The 22,192-nt window shown below is 42.8% G+C and overlaps 1 protein-coding gene across 1 annotated transcript in view; it reads right to left on the bottom strand.

Annotated features, from left to right (window-relative positions):
- Positions 1 to 2,906, bottom strand: part of CARMIL1 (capping protein regulator and myosin 1 linker 1) — a 107,494-nt gene extending 104,588 nt beyond the window's left edge. Inside the window, exon 1 of the mRNA XM_053467096.1 lies at positions 2,477 to 2,906. Within this exon, the coding sequence (XP_053323071.1) occupies positions 2,477 to 2,516 (40 nt within the window). The 5' untranslated portion in view covers positions 2,517 to 2,906. The remainder of the gene's footprint in view (positions 1 to 2,476) is intronic.
- Between the last annotated feature and the right edge of the window lie 19,286 nt (positions 2,907 to 22,192).

Below are 22,192 nucleotides of genomic sequence, written 5' to 3'. Positions count from 1 at the left end.
CAATTACAGTGAATCATTTTAGCATTTTATTAAATATATAATTTGATTTCACTTACAAAAAACAACCATTACCTTATATTATTATTTAGCACCCTTCTTCAGACTAAGGGGGGGGGGGTTATCATCTAATATTCAGCTCACTACCATTAGATCATGTTTTCTACCAAAAAAAAAACAACTGTTTTTTAGTTACATATTTAGCTGTCGTATATTCAGCTTTTTATTGAAGTTTCACAGTTGGGACAAGTCTTGACAGCTAATATGCTCATTGTGGTATATGCAAGACCTCTCAGATTTATATGGTTTAAGTATTTAAGCCGTGAAGAATAAATTGCATCCTTTAGAAAACCAATGGTTTAGCACAAGGCTCTCCTTCTTCAATGTGTCTGATTAACAATTCCATTGCTACATCAATGCAACAGACCTAATCACTTACCCTACCAACCGGAAAACATAGCCTTTTTGCCTCAACTTGTTAATATTGAATTGGCAGGAGAAAACTAAGAATAGAAGAGAGTTTGGATCACAAAATACATATGTATATATTTATTATCACACCCCATAGCTATGAGAGGAATTTGATGTAACACTGTGGCCTTAAAATTAAACGAAAGCAAAGCTTTCAAAATGTATATTAACCGAAACCGTAATGATGAGAGGCAAGACCATTCCTCATAATGAAACACTCCCTAAAACTCAAAGGATTAGAAGGAAGTGAAAAATAACACCAATCTTACAATGATCGAAATGTAAAAAGCATGCTGAAGGCAGAGACTCCCTATGTACCAGTAGTAGAAACATCATCCACTATGAAAGTCCAAAGGAATGATTGTCTCCATTAATCTCCACAATCTACTGACTCTTATTTCACTTGCGTGAATATGTTGACTGCCAAATCATAGCGTAGGTGCAGAAGGCCACAAGTAAAGGTAGATTAAGACAGCAGTGAACCTTTTGCAAACCTTATCTGTCAAAACTGAGACTCATTCTCAGCTGCTACAATTCATTCTAACACTTCCCAAATCACTGCCTCTGCTCTGACTAGGTCTTATGATTCCTCTAGACTAAATCAAAGAGTTCTTCAATAAAGCCTCATACATTATACATGGCCAGCTCAGCCCTTGAGAAAACCAGCCACCTTGGACCTTCATTATGAGTATTGCGGTAAGGGAGTTGAAATAGTCAGAACATTAAAATGTTCTGACTATTCTAACACAACCCACTTTAGTTCTTGCATTTTTCAGTCCTTGGTGGTTTATTCCCAAGTCTGCTTCCAATATTATACTATCTTTAAAATATAAACTACCAGCTGGTAGACATGGTTGGAGGCCCAAGCTTAAACCTGGTCTGGATCATCAAGCCTTCAAATGTGATCAAATACTAAGATAAATGCTCTGGGATCATATGGGATTACAAACTTGTACATTATTTCATTTTTATTGACATCTTACATTTACAAAGCATGCCACTAATAAAACACACACAAGTGCTTCTAAGTTCTAAACTATCTTCTGCAAAAAATGGTTTCATTGAATTTTTTTTTTACTGTTTTTACTCGCAGATCAGTCTGATTTGACTGCCGCAGACTGTACATTTCCAACCCCTTGGGGCAAAAAAAGCAATTTTACCGCTACTGTGCATCGCAACACATCTCTATATATTATTTGATTTGTCATATCATATCCATCATATCAAACTCTTCATAGATCCACATACAGTATATAATCAATAGGCACATCAAGTCCAATTATACAAGCTGTTCAGGATGAGCTGCATTTCACTGCACCACTGGCAGAGATGGCACACAGAACTGGCATTATGGAAGTAACATGATTACATTAATAACACACATCCTATAGCCATGTACAGTACCAATGATAGATATAAGTGGCTTCACATGCTCGGATCACACACTAGTTTGTTTTGGTCTACAGGACCAATGTCTTGAAGACATTCACCAAAATTATATCAATATGTCTGGGAATACCAGATCAGTCATATACACACACACACATATATATATATATAGATATATAGATATATTAGAACTGGTTCAACATGTTCTGCAAACTAGGCATGGGATCAGGAAGGCTTGTGGGGTGTCCTCTTAAACCCATAGTAAATTACACCTGCGGTGTAGCATGATATATGCTCGAATTACCTGTAATCCCCAGAGGGGCTGAACTCATACGTGTTTAGAAATGCATTGTGATCCCAGCCCATGCCCTCTCCGCCCTGCGCATTTACTACACTTGTCAATACATCCCGAGCATACAGAAAGATTTAGCTCCAAGCGTCAGCCGCACAGCTACGCCCGCCCACTTTAACCCATTTCTGCCCGATCTCTAGCAACGCTGTCACTTCCAGCAAGGGGTTAATCCCAGTACCTAGCCAAAACACTCATACTCCAGCCAAGATGATGATGTAAAGCACGTGTCTGCTCTGTATGTACGATATTCCGAAGCGAGCATCTTACCTAGCAATTCCCTGGGAACCTCTGAGCCCTCTTCTGTCATTTTGAGCCCTCTTGTCTTTGATGGCTCAGCGGTACCAGGCAGCGGCAGCTCCACTCAATCCCCGCCGCAGCACCTTACAAGAGCGGCGATGCAGAACAGCAGCCCGGAGCCCTCCTACTGTACATGCCCACTCCGGATCCCCTCCATAACCCCAACCGGTGCCTTCTACGCTCCTTTAAAACAGGAAATAAATGTGTCCCGGTAGAGAAATCCCTCGCACTGACTACCAGGGGGAGAGGCTTAGAGAGAGAGACAGGGAGAGAGAGGGAGAGGGGGTGGGGTGTGAATGAGAGATAGGAGGAGGGGAGCTTGATAAGAGCAGCTCTCTGTCTCCTTTCCCTAAAGCTTCGTTCCCCTTCTCCTTTTTCCTTTCCCTCCCAGGGATGAATGCAGACTAAGAGAAAACCCTTTCCCTCTATATGCAATAAGGCCCTCCTTCTCCGGCTCACACCACACACCTCCACGGCGATGTGCTTTAATGAATGGGCTGAGCAGCAATCCCAAGGAGTGGCAGCCAGGTCACAGTCCCTCACCTATACTCACACTTATATTATTATTATTATTATTTATCATTATTATAGTTGTTATTTTTATTATTACTACTATTTATTAGTAGTATTATTAATAATAGTAGTAGTAGTAGTAGTAATAATGTATTAGTTATATTTATTATTACTATTAGTAGTATTATTAATAATAATATCAGTAGTAGTAGTAGTACAAGTAGTGGTAATAATAAATAGTAATAATGCATTCAAAAAATAATATATTTAAATAAAATGTATTATCATCATTATTATTACTATTGTATTTATTATTATTATTATTATTATTATTATTATTATTATTATTATTATCTTTTGTTTATGTAGCACCAAAAATGTACACAGCATTTCTTAAAGTACAACATTGCTTTTCACCAACATATAATCTAAATGTAATAAATCCCGTTCGCTTTACCATCTACCCCATGTTAAAACATGCTTATGCAATTTGTCCTCTTAAAACAAATATTGTAACTATGTGGTCATTTAACTATATGCAATGTATATACTAAATATAAATATATAATACATATATATGTGTATATACTATATTAATATAGTATCACTTTAACAAAAAGTATATTAAAAGTTGGTTTCCTTCTTCTCAGAGATCCCCTCTTGTTATTATTCACTAATACACGTATTATTTACTTGTTTTAACACATATGTTTTTGTAAATGTTACAATTTAGTTACATGCCATGTGTTTGAGCGGCTGTGTATGTCGATTCTACATTCAGCCATGTAAAAAGATTTGGTAAACAGATCATGGGATGGTAAACTTGACAATAAGTTTATCAAGCAAGAGACACATTTGGTGTCTCCCCTAATTGTTGCATAACAGCACTATGCGCATGAAGAACAAATATTTTGGTTAGCTCCTTCTTTCAAACTATTGTTTTCTCACACGCCATATGTAGCTTTGCAAATCAGTGCTATATGATATTAACCGTTTTCTGGGCAGGGACTGAGAGCCATCTGCTGGTGCGGCAAGAATAAATCCTTTCCCCTGCAGGCGTGTGTTTATACCCCGCTTCCCCTCAGTCTCTCAATGCAAAAACAGAGAGCAGATGGAGATGCTGATTAAGAGGGCAACACGCCGTACAACAATCCTACAAGTTCTTTTGCTTTTAGTATAAACAGACTTATGTTAGAAAGCATGTCGGAGGATGGGGGAAGGTTTTGTATTAAAATACACAAGTTCTAGGGTTTTTGTTTTGTTCAAGGATTATAAATGCATTATTATTAGCACTGTAAACAAAAGTAAACAAAAATACTTGTCAAGCACTAATTGTATTTTTTGCTTTGTCGGAGGACAAAAAAGCAGGTACATTTGAGCTTCAGGTAAGTTAAATATTTCAACTCTCTAACATCACTGTGCTTGATGTAGGCAACCTCCAGCCATCTTCTCTTTCATGAACAGGTGATGCCCTGCATAATGTATAGCTAATAAGGGGAGATGCGGTGTGATTGCAAAGTTATCTCGCTGATGGAGCAAATAAACTGAACATCTATTACGAGAACGTTGGAACAAGTAGGCAGCGCCCAACATGAATAGGCCACTGATGATAAGCACCAGTCTTCTGGTTCAGAAAAGGGCTTCCCAGATGGTGAATGGTTTGCAGGATAAAAATTACCAGGAAAGGCTAAGTGAACTTGATATTCATAGATTGGAGGAAAGACGAGCAGATTTGATGGCAACATTTAAATACTTAAAGCCATTTAACACAGTAAAAGATGGATGTTCATTTCAACGGAGGAAACATGTTGGAACGAGAGGCCAAAGTCTAAAACTAGAGGGTCAGAGGTTTAGATGGAAAGGAAGTTTTAGTTTACTGAGAGGGTGCTAAATAAATAAAACAGCCTCCCATCAGAGCTGGTAGAGGCTAATACAGTGAGGGAATTTAAATATGAATTGGAGATGCATAAAACTAATCTGAATCTAAGACAAGACCAAGAACTGATTAGGACCTGAGTCTTACACCGTGAAAAATGGGCAGAACAGTTCTTATCCGCCATCAAATTCTGTTTCTATGTTTTAAAGAGAAGGATTATTGTCTATATTTTTTGTCATATTCTGTTGTGGTTAACCTATTTGTTTCCTTTGTTTCCAGTCTCTTTGGGATACAGTTTTGGATAGTTGCATTGGTTACACGTGCAAAAAAACTAGGCCGGCTCATATGGCTGAAAGAGTGGAAATGGTTAGAATGATAAAATCAGATATGGATCATAGTGAAATATGAATCAGGCAGCATATGATTTCAAAGTTAACTGGAATGCTAGGTGGCACTTATCATTCCAGTATCCAGAAATTGAATTGTTACCCTAGTTAACTCAAGGAGTGTTTTCAGTCTGCAAAATAAACATGTATTGTTTTCTTACAGGATAATTTATTAAAACAGTTTTTGTCTGGCTCAGATAACATACTTTTATACATCATATATTGTCTCTTCCAAATCAGTAAATTGAGATAGAAAACTGTTGCCTTAGTCTGATCAGGCCAAATTATGTATTTAAAATGTAGGATTTTGAGTTGATGTCAACCCTTTTTAATGGTACTCTATATGATCATAAGTATGTGGACACTCCCTCCTAACTATTGAGTTTAGGTGTTTCACGCCCATTGTTAACAGGTGTAAAAAATGAAGCACGTAGGCTTTTCCATAGGCACACATTGGTAGTAGAATTGGTCAAAGTGAAGAGCTTAGTGACTTTAAATGTGGCACTGTCATAGGATGCAACTATTTCAGTTTGTGAAATTCCTGCCGCTATATCTGTATGGTCCACTGTAAGCGCTATTATTGTGAAGTGGAAGTGTCTACGAGTAACAACAGCTCAGGCACAAAGTGGTAGCCCTTACACATTCACAGAGAGGGGGTTCCAAGTGCTGAAGAATGGAGTGCAAACAAAACACCTGTCTTTTGTAGCATCACTCTCTACAGAGTTCTAAACTGGCTCTAGACGCAACATCAGCACAAGCACTGTGTGTCAGGAGCTTCATAAAATGGGTTTCCATGGCCAAGTAGCTGCACACAAGCCAAGATAACTATGCACAATACCAAGTGTCGTCTGGAGTGGTGTGGAAACTGGACTCTGGAGCAGTGGAAATTTGTTCTCCGGAGTGATGAACCAGGAATGCCAGGAGAACACTAGATACTGGAATGCATAATGCCTACTGTAAAGTTTGGTGGAGGAGGAATTATGGTCTGGGGCTATTTTCCAGGGTTTGGGCTCAGCCACTTAGTTCCAGTGAAGGAACATTTTAGACATTTGTGGCACCAGTTTGAGGAAGACTCTTTCATGTTCCAGCATGACTGTACCACTGCACACAAAGCAATGTATGTAATGACATGGTTTGATGAGCTTGGTGTGGAGAAACTCAAGTGGCCTGAGCTTAACCCCATTGAACACCTTTGGGATGAATTTGAATACTGATTACAAGCCAAGCCTCCTCATCCAACATCAGTGCCTGACCTCAGAAATGCCCTTTTGGCTGAATAGGCACAAATTCCCACAGAAAAACTCCAAAATCTTGTGGAAAGCCTTCCCAGAAGAGTGGATGCTGTTATAGCTGCAAAAGGTGGGGTAACTCTATTTTAATGCCCATAGTTTTGGAATGAGATTCTAACAACCTCAATATAGTGCTGTGAAAAAGTATTTACCCCTCCCTGACTTTTTTATTTTTGGTTATTTGTCACATTTAAATGTTTGAGCTCATCCAACTAATTTGTGACTAAACACAAAATGCTACTTTTAAACGATCATTTCTAGGGATGCACCGAAATGAAAATTCTAAACCAAAACCGAAATTCAGCATTCACTTGGCCGAACTTTTATTAAAAGTAAGTAACACAACAACAAAAAATCAATAACAATATTAATATATATATATATATATAATTGTTAACAGCAATCACACTCCTATCATGACCAGGCATACCCAGATTCCAGCATGTACTAGCTGACTTGGCATGATAAGAGTGTGATTCCTGTTAGCAATGATATATATAGTAATATTGTTATTGAATTTTTCTGTCCAATTTTGGTGTGTTACTTTTAATAAAAGTGGACACAAAAATTATAACAATATATAGTTACATATACTGAAAAAATACATGCATCCATCAAGTTCAGCCTTTCCTATACCTGTTAATTTGTTGCTGTTGATCCAAAAGAAGGCAAAAAAAAAACCCAGTTTGGCTCTTTCCAATTTTGCACTTACCAGGGAAAAATACCTTCTTGACCCCAAAATGGCAGTCAGATTTCTCCTTGGATCGATAAGCTGTTTCCCCATAATTAAAGATTATATCCCTAAATATTATGAAGTTGCTGTTTAAAAGTCTGTACAGACTCCGATTAAAACTACCTCTGCAGGCAGAGAATTCCACATCCTTATTGTCCTAACTGTGAAAAACCCTTTCCTCTGCCTTAGACGAAATCTCCTTTCTTCCAGTCTAAACGCATGACCATGTGTCCTATGCATAGTCCTGTTTATGAACAGATTTCCACACATATTCCACATATAACAATATTAATATATATATGATTGTTAACAGCAATCACACTCCTATCATGCCCAGGTAACCAGTACATGATGGAACCTGTGTATGATAGGAGTGTGATTGCTTTTAGCAACCACACTCCTTTTATGCCAAGTCAGCCAGTACATGGTTGAATCTGGGTATGCCTGGACATGATAGGAGTGTGTTTTCTGTTAGCAATCATAAATATTCAATATAGCAATCACACTCATCATGCACAAGCAGCCAATACATACTGAAACCTGACTAGCTACCCCCTTGTGTATTGATGCTGCCAGCAGTATGGGGTATGCACATCACTTACAGCCTCCCTATGCCATGCTCCCCCCAACTTACATATCCATGCTATCACACACACTCATTCATTTGCTCATTCACAAACATTAATTCACTCATTCATATGCTCATTAATTCGTTCATTCACAGATACTCATTCATTCCCTCAATTACACATACTCTTTCATGGAATTCACTGCCAAGGGAGGTGGTGTTATCAAATACATTAGATGCCTTCAAAAGGGGTCTGGATTTTTTTTTTAGAAAAGCATGGCATACAGGGCTATAAATAGAATTAATATTTTAGAGCTTCTTGATCCAAGGAGAAAACTGATTGTCTTTTTTCCCCTAATGGCAGAATTCAAGTAGCTTGCTTGAAATTTTTTCCCTTTGGATCAAGAGTAGGAAGGTTAGATAGAAGGGTTGAACTTGATGGACTTAGGTTTTTTTTCAACCTTATGTACTATGTAATTATGTAAAATGTAACTGGACCCATGTCTTCCAAAACGTTTCACTTTTGACTCATCGATACTGTACTGCAGTACCCAGCCTAAGTATTCCTCCAAATACTTCAAGAACACGGAACACGGAACACGTATGACGTTAATGACGCAAGAACGCACGTATCCAGGATTCACATTGCGACTGTTTCAAAAACCAGAACAGAGAACAAAGGATACACAACTTTTTTCTTTTGATCGACTACACTCTCCTGAAGAAGCTGGAACAAACCGGCGAAACACGTTGAGAGACTTTCATCTGAAGGATTATATTATCAGAGGATGTTTTACCGTTTTACATCTTCTTACTGGTATTGGGCTCGTTTGCATGACTTTTTAGTTATGTCACCATGTCTTGTAAGTGGATTTAGTTTTTTAAGTGTATAAAGCTGGAATATACTGCACCATTGCTGCTTTTACTTTTATAGATTTCAAGAATTATTAAAGAAAAATCTTCATCATACCTGAAGAGCTTGATATTCATCTACTTTTGTGAGTGCAATCAGTAGTATCTCTAGTCTGCCTTTCCCAACCATATCACACTACTGTGGATTTTGTTTCTCCCTATGTACATGCACCCCTTCTGCTGATTACAAAGATAAATGTCAATGACTTTGGTTCTCATCTATTCTTGAATGTCTTTACAACGCAGCATTATGTGCTGCTTTTTGAGACGTTTTAGCCTACTTCGCTTTCAAAGACAGGTTCTACTTAATTTATGTTCTGCATAATCCTCCCATGTATTTTCAAGAGGGACACCAGGTAAATTAAAGGAATCTCTCAGCTATCATATCCATTACGTTTTTAAGTTACTGCCTCACCCTAATACATTATGGTGTGTAATACCATTACAGAGATTCTAGGCAGTTGTAAACAATTTCCAGTACTGTATGCTCACCCAGTTAAATGAATGCACATAGCGTACTTAACCCGTTAACGACCAGTGAGGTGCCAGGCACATCACACAAAAACAGTAGTTAAAGACCAATGACGTGCCTGGCATGTCATGACATTAAACAATCTTAGCAAGCGATTTATGATCGCTTTCTTCACTTAAACGGTGTTGCTGTAATGTCTCGATGACGAGGCATTCAGCAACATCAAAATTTACTGCAGGGGGCCAGTCAGAGCCGGCCTTAGGTGTTCTGGCGCCCTGTGCGGACTACTCCTCTGGCGCCCCCCCATCCCAAAAAACCTCGCATACCAATCCACACGCATACCAATCCACACGCATACACTAATCCACACATATATACTAATCCACACATATATACCAATCCACACATATATACCAACTGTAAGGACTTACCTGCCTCTCCGGCCCCGCTCCATGGCTGCTCCCACGACGCTTCCTCAGGCGGCTTCCCGGGCAGCGAGTACCACCGCTACCCGGTCGGCGTCTTCACCGCATGGCCGACCACGCGGTAAACGGGTATCACAGCGCCACCGTGTGGTCAAAAGTTAATATTGCACGTTACATTTGTAACATGCTTTTATAACCTTGGCTGACCTCTTAATGCAGGACACGCCTCCTCCTCTCCCTATTTAAACCCGGAATTCCTCTTCTGGATCACCCTTGGTTGGTGTATTTTGCTATTTGCTTGTGCATTGCTTGTGACTACTGCTCCGGTTTGACTTGGCTTGTTGACCTCGTTCCTGTCTCCTGATTCGGCTCCTGATTCCTGCTCACCTGGTATTGATTCGGCTTGTTGACCTCGTCTCTGGATTCTGATTTGGCTTATCCTGATTACCTGTCTGACCCGGTTGGTTCTCTGACTTTCTGGTTCCTGTTTGGCCTGGCTACCTCCGCCATCTGGGGTCCTGCCTCATCATACCATTACAGTACCAAGGGTCACCATGGACCCCGCGGAGATTGGCCAGAAGATGTCTACCTGTGAAGCCCGTATTGAAAGTCTGGATCATCGCATGGACCAGTTTGCTCAGGCTTTGCAAACCCTCCTGGCGAGGACTGATCCAGCACGTGGTCCTCCTCCTGTGCCCGCTGCTGCACCTGTTGCTGTTCCACCGCCTGCTGACCCAGGTCTTCATACCCTCCGTTTACCTCCTCCTCCCAGATATGGAGGAGATCCTGCTACCTGTCGTGGATTCCTCAATCAGTGCTCCATTCACTTCGAGATGTCTCCCTACTTGTTTCCTTCCGACAGAGCTCGTGTGGGGTATGTCATCTCTCTACTCACTGACAGGGCTCTGGCCTGGGCAACTCCTCTTTGGGAACGCAACTCTCCAGTGGTCAACAATTATAATGACTTTGTAACCACTTTCCGTCAAGTGTTTGACAGGCCAGGTCGCGGCCATATTGCCTCGTCAAGTCTCTTCTCATTGCGTCAGGGTACACGCAGTTTATCGGACTATGCCATTGAATTCCGTACCCTGGCTGCAGAAGTGGCATGGAACAATGACGCCTTGGTTGCTGCCTTCACTAATGGCCTGTCTGACCGCCTGAAAGATGAAGTAGCAGCCCGAGACCTGCCCACGGACTTGGAAGAACTCATCGCCTACATTGGCCACATTGATCTACGCCTCCGGGAACGCCAGGTACAGCGAGATCGCCAAAGAAGGGGTCCAGTGCGTTTTGCGCCACGTCTCGCTGCTTCTGACTCTGCTTCTCTTCCGCCTGAAGAGCCCATGCAGATCGGCTCCACACATCTCTCCGAGGAGGAGAGAACCCTCCGGCGCCAACAGGACCTCTGTATGTACTGTGGCAAACAAGGTCATTACGTGCGCTCCTGCCCCGTGAAGCCGGGAAACTACAGGGCCTAAGGAGGATTGGGGAGTCTCCTCTAGGCCTTCCTGCTGTTTTTCCCCACGACCGGACATCGCGTATGTTTGTGCCTGCTGCTCTCACTGTCCAGGAGAGAACCATTCTAGCCCCAGCCCTTATTGACTCTGGGGCCGCCGGAAACTTTATCGACCGCGACTTCTGCAGGCTCCACAACATTCCCTTGCAGGAGAAAGCCTCTCCAGTTTTTGTGGAGGCAATCGACGGGCGGCCTCTCCTACCTGCAGCGGTGACCCATGACACTACACCGCTTCGTCTCCAAATAGGGGTTCTCCATAAAGAGACTGTGGTTCTACACGTAATATCTTCTCCGGCTGCTCCCATAGTGTTGGGCTACCCTTGGCTACAGCTACACAACCCAGACATCAATTGGTCCACCCGTGAGATCACCTCCTGGCGGTGTACCACTTGCGTTTCACCTCAACCCTGTGTATTGAAGGTTGCCTCCTTAGGTACCACCATCTTACCTCCACAATATCAGACCTTTGCTGATGTATTCGACAAAAAGGAAGCTGACTCCTTGCCCCCGCACCGTCCTTACGATTGTCCCATCGACCTGCTTCCTGGCACCGTACCCCCACGGGGTAGGGTGTATCCGTTATCCCCGGCTGAAACCGAAGCTATGGAGACCTATATCCGTGAAAATCTCCTAAAAGGCTTTATCCGCCGCTCCACGTCTCCCGCCGGCGCGGGATTTTTCTTTGTTTCCAAGAAGGATGGAGGTCTACGTCCGTGCATCGATTATCGAGGTCTTAATCGAATCACCATAAAAAACACTTACCCTTTGCCACTCATCTCTGAGTTGTTTGACCGTCTAAAAGGCTCAAAAGTTTTCACGAAATTAGATCTACGGGGTGCGTACAGCCTCATTCGTATCCGTCAGAACGACGAGTGGAAGACAGCTTTTAACACCCGCTCTGGTCACTACGAATATACAGTAATGCCATTCGGGCTCTGTAACGCCCCGGCTGTTTTTCAGGACTTTGTAAATGACTGTTTTCGGGATTATCTGCACCAATTAGTTGTCATCTACCTTGATGACATTCTAATCCATTCACCTGACCTGCTTTCACATCGAACTCACGTAAAGAAGGTCCTGACACGTCTTCGTGAAAACCGGTTGTACGCAAAACTAGAGAAATGTGAATTTGAAGTCAACCGTGTATCCTTCTTAGGTTACGTCATTAGCGGTACAGGGTTCGAGATGGATCCTGACAAGCTCCAGTCAATTCTGCAATGGCCTCAACCACAGGGACTTAAAGCCCTACAGAGATTTCTCGGCTTTGCCAATTATTATCGCCGATTCATCCGGGACTTTTCCAAAGTGGTAGCTCCTTTGACCGATCTCACCAAGAAGGGAGCTGACTGCCATAACTGGCCTACCGCTGCAGTCCAAGCGTTCCATACACTAAAGACCCTGTTTGTGTCCGCTCCGATCCTCATACATCCTGATGTATCTCAACCCTTCGTAATCGAAGTAGATGCTTCGGAAATCGGGGCCGGAGCAGTATTGTCCCAACGCAAAACGTACGAAGGGCCTCTACACCCCTGTGGCTTCTTCTCTAAACGATTCTCTCCTGCAGAGAGGAACTATGACATAGGCAATCGTGAACTACTGGCAGTGATTCTCGCCCTTTCTGAATGGCGTCATCTTCTGGAGGGCTCCCGTATTCCTGTAACCATCCTCACGGATCACAAGAACCTCCAGTATATTGGCGATGCCAAGCGACTAACGCCTCGACAAGCACGATGGTCCCTTTTCTTATCCCGCTTCAATTACATAATCTCCTATCGTCCGGGGTCCAAGAATACCAAGGCCGACGCTTTATCACGTATGTTCTGTACTGCCTCTGAGGAGAAACCTGACCCGGAACCCATCGTACCCACTAACCGTATCATCTCTGCTGTCACTCTAGCCGTTTCCTCTCCCCTTCTGCAACGAATTCAAGCCAGTCAACCCACTGCTCCAGCCCAGACCCCTTCTGACAAGTTGTTCGTGCCCCCTGTATACCGTGAGAAGATACTCCAGTTGCACCACACCACAAAGTTTGCGGGCCACCTTGGTCTCCGGCGCACCTGTCAGGCTCTGGGCCGTAGTTTTTGGTGGCCCTCCTGGAGAAAGGACGTTGCAGACTTCCTTAAATCTTGCCACACTTGTGCTACGACCAAGACCCCCAGGACTCCCCCTTCCGGTCTGCTATTGCCCCTTCCAGTACCCAGTCGTCCCTGGACCCACATCGCCATGGACTTCATAGTGGAGCTACCTTCCTCTCATCGCTACACCACTATACTTACTGTTGTTGACCGATTCTCCAGGATGGTTCATTTCGTGCCTCTCGTCAAATTACCGACAGCTAAGGAGCTTGCAGTCATCTTCATCAGAGACGTTGTACGACTCCACGGCCTTCCCCAGGTGATTGTCTCCGATCGTGGAGTCCAGTTTGTTTCCCGTTTCTGGAGAGCCTTCTGCAAAGCTGTGGGTATCACCCTTTCCTTTTCCACGGCTTATCACCCCCAAACCAATGGAGCGGCTGAACGATCCAATCAATGCCTTGAGCAGTATTTGCGGGCTTTCATTAATGACAACCAGAACGATTGGGCTGACCTTCTTCCACTCGCGGAGTTCGCCCTAAACAATGCGGTACAAGGCTCTACCCAGCATACACCTTTTTACAGTGTCTATGGTTTCCACCCGACTGTACTTCCTGCGGTATCCCCTGATTCGAGTGTTCCTGCGTTGGATGATCATCTTAAGCGGCTAACTTCAGTTTGGTCCTCTGTCCGTTCTGCGTCCATTGCTGCCTCTCAGGATCAAAAGAAGTACTATGATCGCAGACGGTTACCAGCCCCCACTTACATGCCCGGGGACAAAGTCTGGCTATCAACCCGACATATACGCCTACGTACTCCCTCCAAAAAATTGGCTCCTTGCTTTATTGGACCTTATTCCGTCCGCCGTCGTATCAACCCTGTTACCTATGAACTGGACTTGCCTCGCAACCTCCGTATTCCTCGTACATTTCACGTTTCCCTCCTGAAGCCGGTGATATTTAACCGTTTTTCCCGGACGCTGGCCAGTCCTGGTCCTGTTTCAGTCTCCTCCATGGATGATTATGAGATCCGTTCCATCCTGGATTCACGCTTCTTCCGGGGTACCCTCCAATACCTTGTACACTGGAAGGGATACGGACCGGAGGAAAGAGCTTAAACGGTGTCGCTGAAATGCCCGCCACTGTGAGAGATTTTCCTTCTCGCAAGGTGGCGGTGTCTCCAGACCCTCCTTAGAACTCTGGTACTGCATTCAATCATGCAAGTCAATGGAGCCCAGCTTTCTTATCAGAATGTGATTATTAAAATATTAATAAATAAATAGTAATAAATAAATAGACAAAACCATCCAGTTCCATCAAAATGTAAAAAAGTCCCAAAAATATAAAAAAAAAAAAAAGTTTATTTTTATGAGCAAGTGCTAAAATTAGCAGTGATCAAAAATCCTGGCATGGAAAGAGTTTAAAAAACTAGCATTTCAAATACCCAAGTGTCTACTTTGAAAAAAATGTATTGTTTGATGGGGTAAATTGAAATGGCCGGGTTCAAAGATATCCCAAATAGGGCATAGGCACAGACTGACCAGATGTCAAAATAAAAAATAGTGCACTTCCCAAATGTGGCCTTTTAGCCCCCAAACAACCCAACAAACCCATTGGTGGTATCACTGTACTCAGGGGATGTGGCTGAACACATATTGGGGTGTTATTTGACAGTTACATATACCAAGGACTGTACAGTCATACCTAAAGTACAATGTGTGTGAAAAAAACACACAAAAATGACAAACCACAAACTTTGACAAAGGCTGATGGTAGAATTAGTGCATGTAAAGAGTTAAAATACCACCATTTGAAATAACCTGGGGTGTCTAGTTTAAAAAATATATGGATTGATGGGGTAAATTGAATTAGCCAGCTTCAATAATGTCCCAAATAGCAAATGGGAGCAGAAGGACCAGATGTCAAAGACTCTCTGAGGAAGCCTATTTAGTAGGTGAAACATGTGCTATTTTTATTGACCTTTTAATGGTTTTTAACCAGAAAGCTGAAAATAAATACGTTTTTTTTAAAACCATTCCTTTCTGCTCCTGGTATCCTTTTAATGTTTTAAACACGCAAGTTTATATCCTTGGTGGGGATCATTCCACCTACGCCAGAAGGTGTGAACAATCCATATATTGCTCACCATATTTTTCCATGCATTGATGGTATCACTGTACTCGGCTGTTGCTGAACACATATTGAGGTGTTGTTTGACAGTGTCACATACCAGAACTGAAAAATGCATACCTGAAGTACAATTTGTGTGGAAAAAAATTACTACCACAATGGCTCTGACAAAGCTTGACAAAGGCCCTGTTTGGCCGAAACGTTGCTTTTGTTTGCTTTCTCTTAATAAAGTAATCTAAAGACTGGAAGCTGTTTGGAGTGCCGGGATTCCTTTTCTTTCTTTGTGTGCTTCAAGAGGGTTTATGCTGTCCCTTTTTTCCTGCTAGCACCCAGCTTCCTGGGAGTTGAGTGCAGAACCATTTTTTTATCTTTTTTACAGTGGTGTTGCAGAGCCTGTCCTGGTGTGTGTGTGTTTGGGGGTTGGTGTTGCAGAACCCATCCTGGTGTGTGTGTTGGTGTTGCAGAACCCGTCATGGTGTATGTGTTTGGGTGTTGGTGTTGCAGAACCTGTCCTGGTGTGTGTTTGGGTGTTGGTGTTGCAGAGCCCTTTCTGGTGTGTGTGTGTTTGGGTGTTGGTGTTGCAGAACCCATCCTGGTGTGTGTGTGTTTGGGTGTTGGTGTTGCAGAACCCGTCCTGGTGTGTACGTTTGCGTATTGATGTTGCAGAACCTGTCCTGGTGTGTGTGTTTTGGTGTTGGTGTTGCAGGACCCGTCCTGGTGTTTGGATGTCGGTGAGGCAGATCCTGTCCTGGTGTGTTTGGGTGTCGGTGTGGCAGAGCCCGTCCTGGTGTGTGTGTTTGGGTGTCGGTGTGGCAGAGCCCGTCCTAGTGTGTGTGTTTGTGTTGTACCTACCGTCTCCGACGCGGTCCCTCGTCGGCCGCCCGTGATTGGGCGTCTCTCTCGCGATGACGCGGCATACTGCACGTACACGGAGAGAGACGTGCGTGTTGACGCGGCACGCTCATGGCGGTCGCATTACACTATGCGAACCACCGTGAGCCGCCCACGATGCGCCAACGTCCCTCAGCGAGCTGCCGCGGCGTGTCAGCAGCACTCGCGGAGTTATAAGCGAGGTGCTGCAACACGTCCGCGACGCTCTGCCGTGGGAAGTGTGTGATAGACCCGCAGTACTTGCGGGTTTAGCACACGTTCTTCTTTAGTGTTTAGCGCACCGACACCATTCTATGGTGCCGGTCGCAATGACGTCACGTCCTCTCCGATTGGCCCATTGTCCGTTTTCCCACCATTTTCCTTTATTTAAACGTACACCCATTTACCCACAGTGCCCGTTCAAATAGTCACTGTTTGTTACTCTGGGTGCTTGTTCTCTGCGTTAGTCTCCTGTTTGCCTATATTGTGTACCAGACCTCGGATTGTGTTTTGACCTCGCTCCCTTGCTACATTATTTGTGTTATCCAGGTCCCAACATAACAGTTTGGCTGTCAGCGTGGCAGAGCCTATCCTGGTGTGTGTTTGGGTGTCGGTGTAGCAGAGCCCGTCCTGGTGTGTGTGTTTGGGTGTCGGTGTTGCAGAGCCTGTCCTGGTGTGTATGCTTGGGTGTCGGCGTGGCAGAGCCTGTCCTGGTGTGTATGTTTTGGTGTCGGTGTGGCAGAGCGCATCCTGGTGTATATGTCTGGGTGTCGGTGTGGCAGAATCCGTCCTGGTGTGTATGTTTGGGTGTCAGTGGGGCAGAGCCTGTCCTGGTGTGTGTGGGGGTGTCAATAAGGAAGAGCCTGTCCTGGTGTGTGTGTGTTTGGGTGTCTGTGTGGCAGAGCCTGTCCTGATGTGTCTGGTTGGTCATCTGTTTCCTGGCACTTAACTTCTTGTAGGAATAAACTGAATTATTTAATTTTTACTTATAAAGAGATAAAACGCCTCCTGAATTTTTAGTCACTTCAGAGGACAAAACTTTCTAGGCCCAGAAATCAGTCAGAAGAAAAGTAAAGGATATGTGTTATTTCAATCTGCATATTTACAAAAGGATTAGTGGCTCTAAATTGTGGTATCAGGTGTATGATTACTTTTTTAGTGTACTGATCTACTTCCAATCCCATCACATAAGATTTTCACTATCTTATACTATCTGCCTAGCACTGATGTTCTCTTTATCCAGTACACATGGATGCAGAGGAGTTAAGATTCTGTCTATTCTGTCTATTTTATTTCCGTAAAAAAGCCCACCAAAATCCTCAGCACCAGACCCATGATGCTATTAATCTGGCCCTGGCCGCAAGGGGGCGTGTGTGTGCACCATGCGTTCGGCATCAGAGGCAGAAGATCCTGCTGCCGGCTGCTGAGGTTGAGGGACCTCGTTGTGTTGGAGGATCGGGCAGGCAGAAGGTAACATATCGGTTCTTACACAGTCAACCTGAGCTCTGAAGTAGATGGAGGTAGTGAAATTTTCAACAGTCGTCAGGAAGTGCAGATAAAGGAAGGAGATGCTAGCAGTTACAAAGGCTGACCTGTGGCTTTCATTGTGAGAAGATTATTAGTAAATTTAATGAGGGAGTGTTGGAGAATTATGGGAAAGAAAGCTGGTTATGTATTCTAGCACTAAGAAGTGGAGAAGGGGTAAAATGTATGGAAAGGTTGCAATCTAGGAGGTGGTAGTCAGTCAGAAGAGGCGAACAGAACAGAACACCAGATCAATTTGGTGACCATCATGGCGTCTATGGGATATGGTCTACTGTGAAAGACCAATGAAGAGGTGAGGGACAATAGTTTGAAGGCAGCAGGGGCAGAGAGATTGCTCCTCATTCAGCTCATATCCCTAACACAATAACATACTCTGCATCATTTACAGACTTTGTGACAACTGGCGTCACTCATAAGCACTCCAATAAACTAAAGCGCACACAGCATACACAACGCAGCTCACAACACATATAGACACGTGCTGTCAAATGCACAAATGACAACTCTGATAAGTTACTCAGATCCTTAGTTCATTAACACTGCCTTTGTCTATTAAAGGTTTTCGTGCATGTGATTAGTTAAAAAAACAAAAACATGTGCAGAAGTTCCCAGATGGGCTGAAGCTGGTCTGCTTGGCATCCAGCATCAACCTTCCCACTAACAATGGCTGCAGGAGTGCAGTGCTGGAGGGTACTATTATGTTCTGCATCTTCAACGGTAAGGAACTGCATGATGTAATAGTATGTCCTGTGTTGCAAAGGGGTAAAAGGTTCGGATGCAGCCCGCAGGCCATGTTTTATGTCCATGCCCTAGATGATGCTAAATTAGATTTTATTAAGAAAAATTGAACTCTTGATTTATTTTGTTTAATCCCTTTAAGTATTTAAATGGTTCTATCATCAAATGACCTTCAGTCGGCCTACTTTATGCTTTATGAATCATATGTCTTTGGTGTTAGCTCTCTTAACCAAAAAGTTTCTTTACAGACCACTGCAAATAATCGTTTTAAAGCAATTTATCTTTTGCTGTGTACGAGCATAACAGACTGCAGCCATGATGACTACCACTAGATGGTAGTACAAGTAAGTCCATGGACTCTACTTTGTTATGGTACTGAGAACTTTACTTTTCATAAAGATAGATCAATATGCACTATTTGTGACTAGAGTTTAGGGATGTTGAGCAGTGTGAGCATGGATGTGTATGTGAGCATGGATATGTTTGTATGTGAGCTTGGATGTGTAAGTGTGTGTGAGTATAAATGTAGAGTGTAGATGCCCAGGGCTCACCAGAGCTTTGAATCAGCCCTGAAACTGGACAAGTTTGTTTATAGCTGACATTTCATTTAGTTTTTGTTTCTTTTTTTTTGACATGTTGACAAAACTAGGTGTCATTGAACAAGCAAGTTGGCAACAAATATTAAACATAATATAAATGAGAGGTTTTATTTATATCAATTGGCCAAAACATAATTAAGCTCACCCGCCATGTCAAGGCACACTCTCAATAGCATGAGAACCTACTCTCACCTCCTACATAGTGGACACACAAAGCAGTTTATACTGCTACCAAAACCTTAATAATGTGTTTGAGGAGGTTCAACTAAACCTCCTCCCTGTTTGGTATGCTTCATTTTACACATTTGTATTATTTGAGCCTGGGACTAGCTTAGTGCACTGACATTTTTATATTCTCTACTTGCAAATATTTTTGTGTGTCATGTCAATTCTTTCAGTACTCAGTGGAGACAGAGAAGGGCCCATCAGGTTTATTTGCTGTCTGATGATTTGTGTTGAGTTCTTTCATGATGTAGATGACTCCCTCAATCACCCTTTTTTCCCTTTTTTAAAGTTTCTTTCAGGTTGCTCCAGAACACCTGCAAAGGAAGCTGTCAGGCTCCAAGACCCATCCACCTACCCCAGGCTGCTTCATCCAGACTTGCTGTCCTCCATGCTGGGCCGCATCCCCACCCTCGAGTGATGGCACGTCGTATCCAGCAGAATAATTGAGCTGCAGCTGGCAGGGGGTGTCCTGCTGCCTAATGGCACGTCCTCATTGGTGGAAATGCTGATAAACCTGTATCTGAACGACTGGAAGTGGTGCCGTGCTGCTGGTGGAGTCTTCAATATACTTCCCTATATAAACCCAGTTCACCATTCATTCCTTGATTCTTGCCAAGCTGTGGTGTCTGTTGCTATATTCCCCTTGTGTCCTTGCTACACCTCATTACCCTACTTCAACCTGCGTGACCTCCCAACTTTTGACCTTTGGCTCATTACCAAATTAACCTTCTGGACTGCACATTACCTTTTTCTTGATTTGGAATGCCTGCTACTGGGTGTCTACACCTTCTGTCTTAAAGATCCCAGCCCAGTCCCTACAGAAACAATGTGCAGATGTTGCAGATGGGGGTTTCTAAAGAGTCAAGATGTTCATCTGCAAGCCAATCAGTAAAGACTAGACACGAGCCCACCGGCCGGGCAAGGACCCGATTGCAAAAAAGTGGGTAAGAGGTTTAGGAGGTAAGTGTTTAAATTGACCCAGGTCTGTTAAGTATGTAATCAAGGTAAGGAAAAAGCATATATAGAACAGGCATGAAGATCTCCCCTGCTAAGAAAATTGTACGCCCAGACGTTCCATTGTTTCTATGGAGATCATTTCCTTTCTGTGGTGGCTTAGGTTGACCAACTTCCAGCATCTGGCTATAAGGTATTTGGCCTCTTTTAGGGTCTGTAAGATCAGTTTTTTGTACTGTGGCTGTAACTTTAGGTATCACATCTAATATGGCCACCTTCAAAAGAGGGCTGAATGTGGGAGCTTAGAAAGGAGTTAACAAGTTGGGAAACAGAGAGGCAAAATTGAGTGATATCAGTGTAGTGCCACGAGATACGGTTCCTTGTTACATGCAACAGGTGTTCGGGCACAGGTGGTATATGGCTCCTAGTCTGGTGAGCCTAGCAGTCATATACCACCATAGTACCACCTGAGGAGTATTTTCCAGTCAGTTTAATTTTCAGTAAAAAAGGGATATATATTAGATATCTAAATGAAAAAAGGAAAGTAAAACAAGTATTAGATTAAAAACCAAAAGAAGGAAGGTATGTAGAAGAGGATAAAGGTGTAGCTGACTGCCTCAATGAATATTTCTGTTCAGTTTTTACAGATGAAAATGAAGGAAAGGGACCTCAGTTAGGAAAAAAAGACTGAGCCATTTGATACATATTAGTTTATCGAGGCGGAGGTTCTACTTCAGTTGTCTAAGGTAAAGACAAATAAGTTGATGGGGCCTGATGGGATACATCCCAAGTTATTAAAAGAGCTTAGTGGTATACTAGCAAAACCGTTAACGGATTTATTTAACAAATCATTGTTAATGGGAGGATTGGAAATTAGAAACTATGTTTCTATGACACTGAAGTAGTCGTTGGAGAAGGAAGAGAGGCATAAAGAGAGCATGAATGAGAGTGTGCGATAACATGAATGAGGGTGTGAGAGAGTGGGAATGAATGAGCCCACCAAATTTGAATTAAAAGATTTTTTTCTTCGGTTTCATTATTTTTGTGGGGGGTCTTGCATCGTTTTCAAAAATTTGTACAATGCCGCCCTTAGTCACAATGTAACATTCCACCCTTCGCTGTCTGGAATTGTTTAAACTCTGTGCTGGTCATTTTCTCACTCTGCCTTTATTATCAAAAAAACAGATCTATATTTGGGCAACATATCTGTGGGCCTTATCCTCGTCCTTGACTAACCATTGTTTATTTTTCTAACCATCCCACCACCTCTCATAAATTGACTATCCCATTTATAGCTGATGTTACACAGAAGGGGGAACAAACACTGATAACTCGAGTGGCTGCTCTAAGCAGTTTTTCTTGTTTTGCCCTTATATACTTTATGACAGTTTTGAGCAGTTTCTTATTTAGCTTTATGACAGTACTGTGGAAGAATACAGGATGAACTCTATTCCATATTTTGTTCTCCACACTATTATCCGATAGCACCGTTTTTGGCTGGAAGGTACAAGGTTTTTTTAGATGCAACAACAAGTATTCATTGCCAACCCATTTGCTCTGTTATTTTTTAGATATGCTGCTAATAAAGGCATACTGCTACTTTATGTAAAATGATTGGATTAGAATAGGGTGTTTTATTTCCGGGCTTTGTGATAAGAATATAAATAAAGCCATAATGTGCCGTAAAAAAACAGAGGTCTTATTATACATACACTCCTGTCTGTGTGTCTGATTTCTCCCGGGCCGCTCGATAAAGATATCTACATAATTTGGAACCCCAAGGTATAGAAGTACTCAGAAATTCTCCGACAGTACAAATAGTTACATATTGGCTTGAAGCAAATTGTCCGACTGGTGTCTTACA

Source organism: Spea bombifrons, chromosome 5 (genome assembly GCF_027358695.1).
Source record: "Spea bombifrons isolate aSpeBom1 chromosome 5, aSpeBom1.2.pri, whole genome shotgun sequence".
Lineage (NCBI taxonomy): Eukaryota > Metazoa > Chordata > Amphibia > Anura > Pelobatidae > Spea > Spea bombifrons.
Note: the sequence above shows the minus strand (reverse complement) of the source record. Positions and strands in the feature narration are given on the sequence as shown.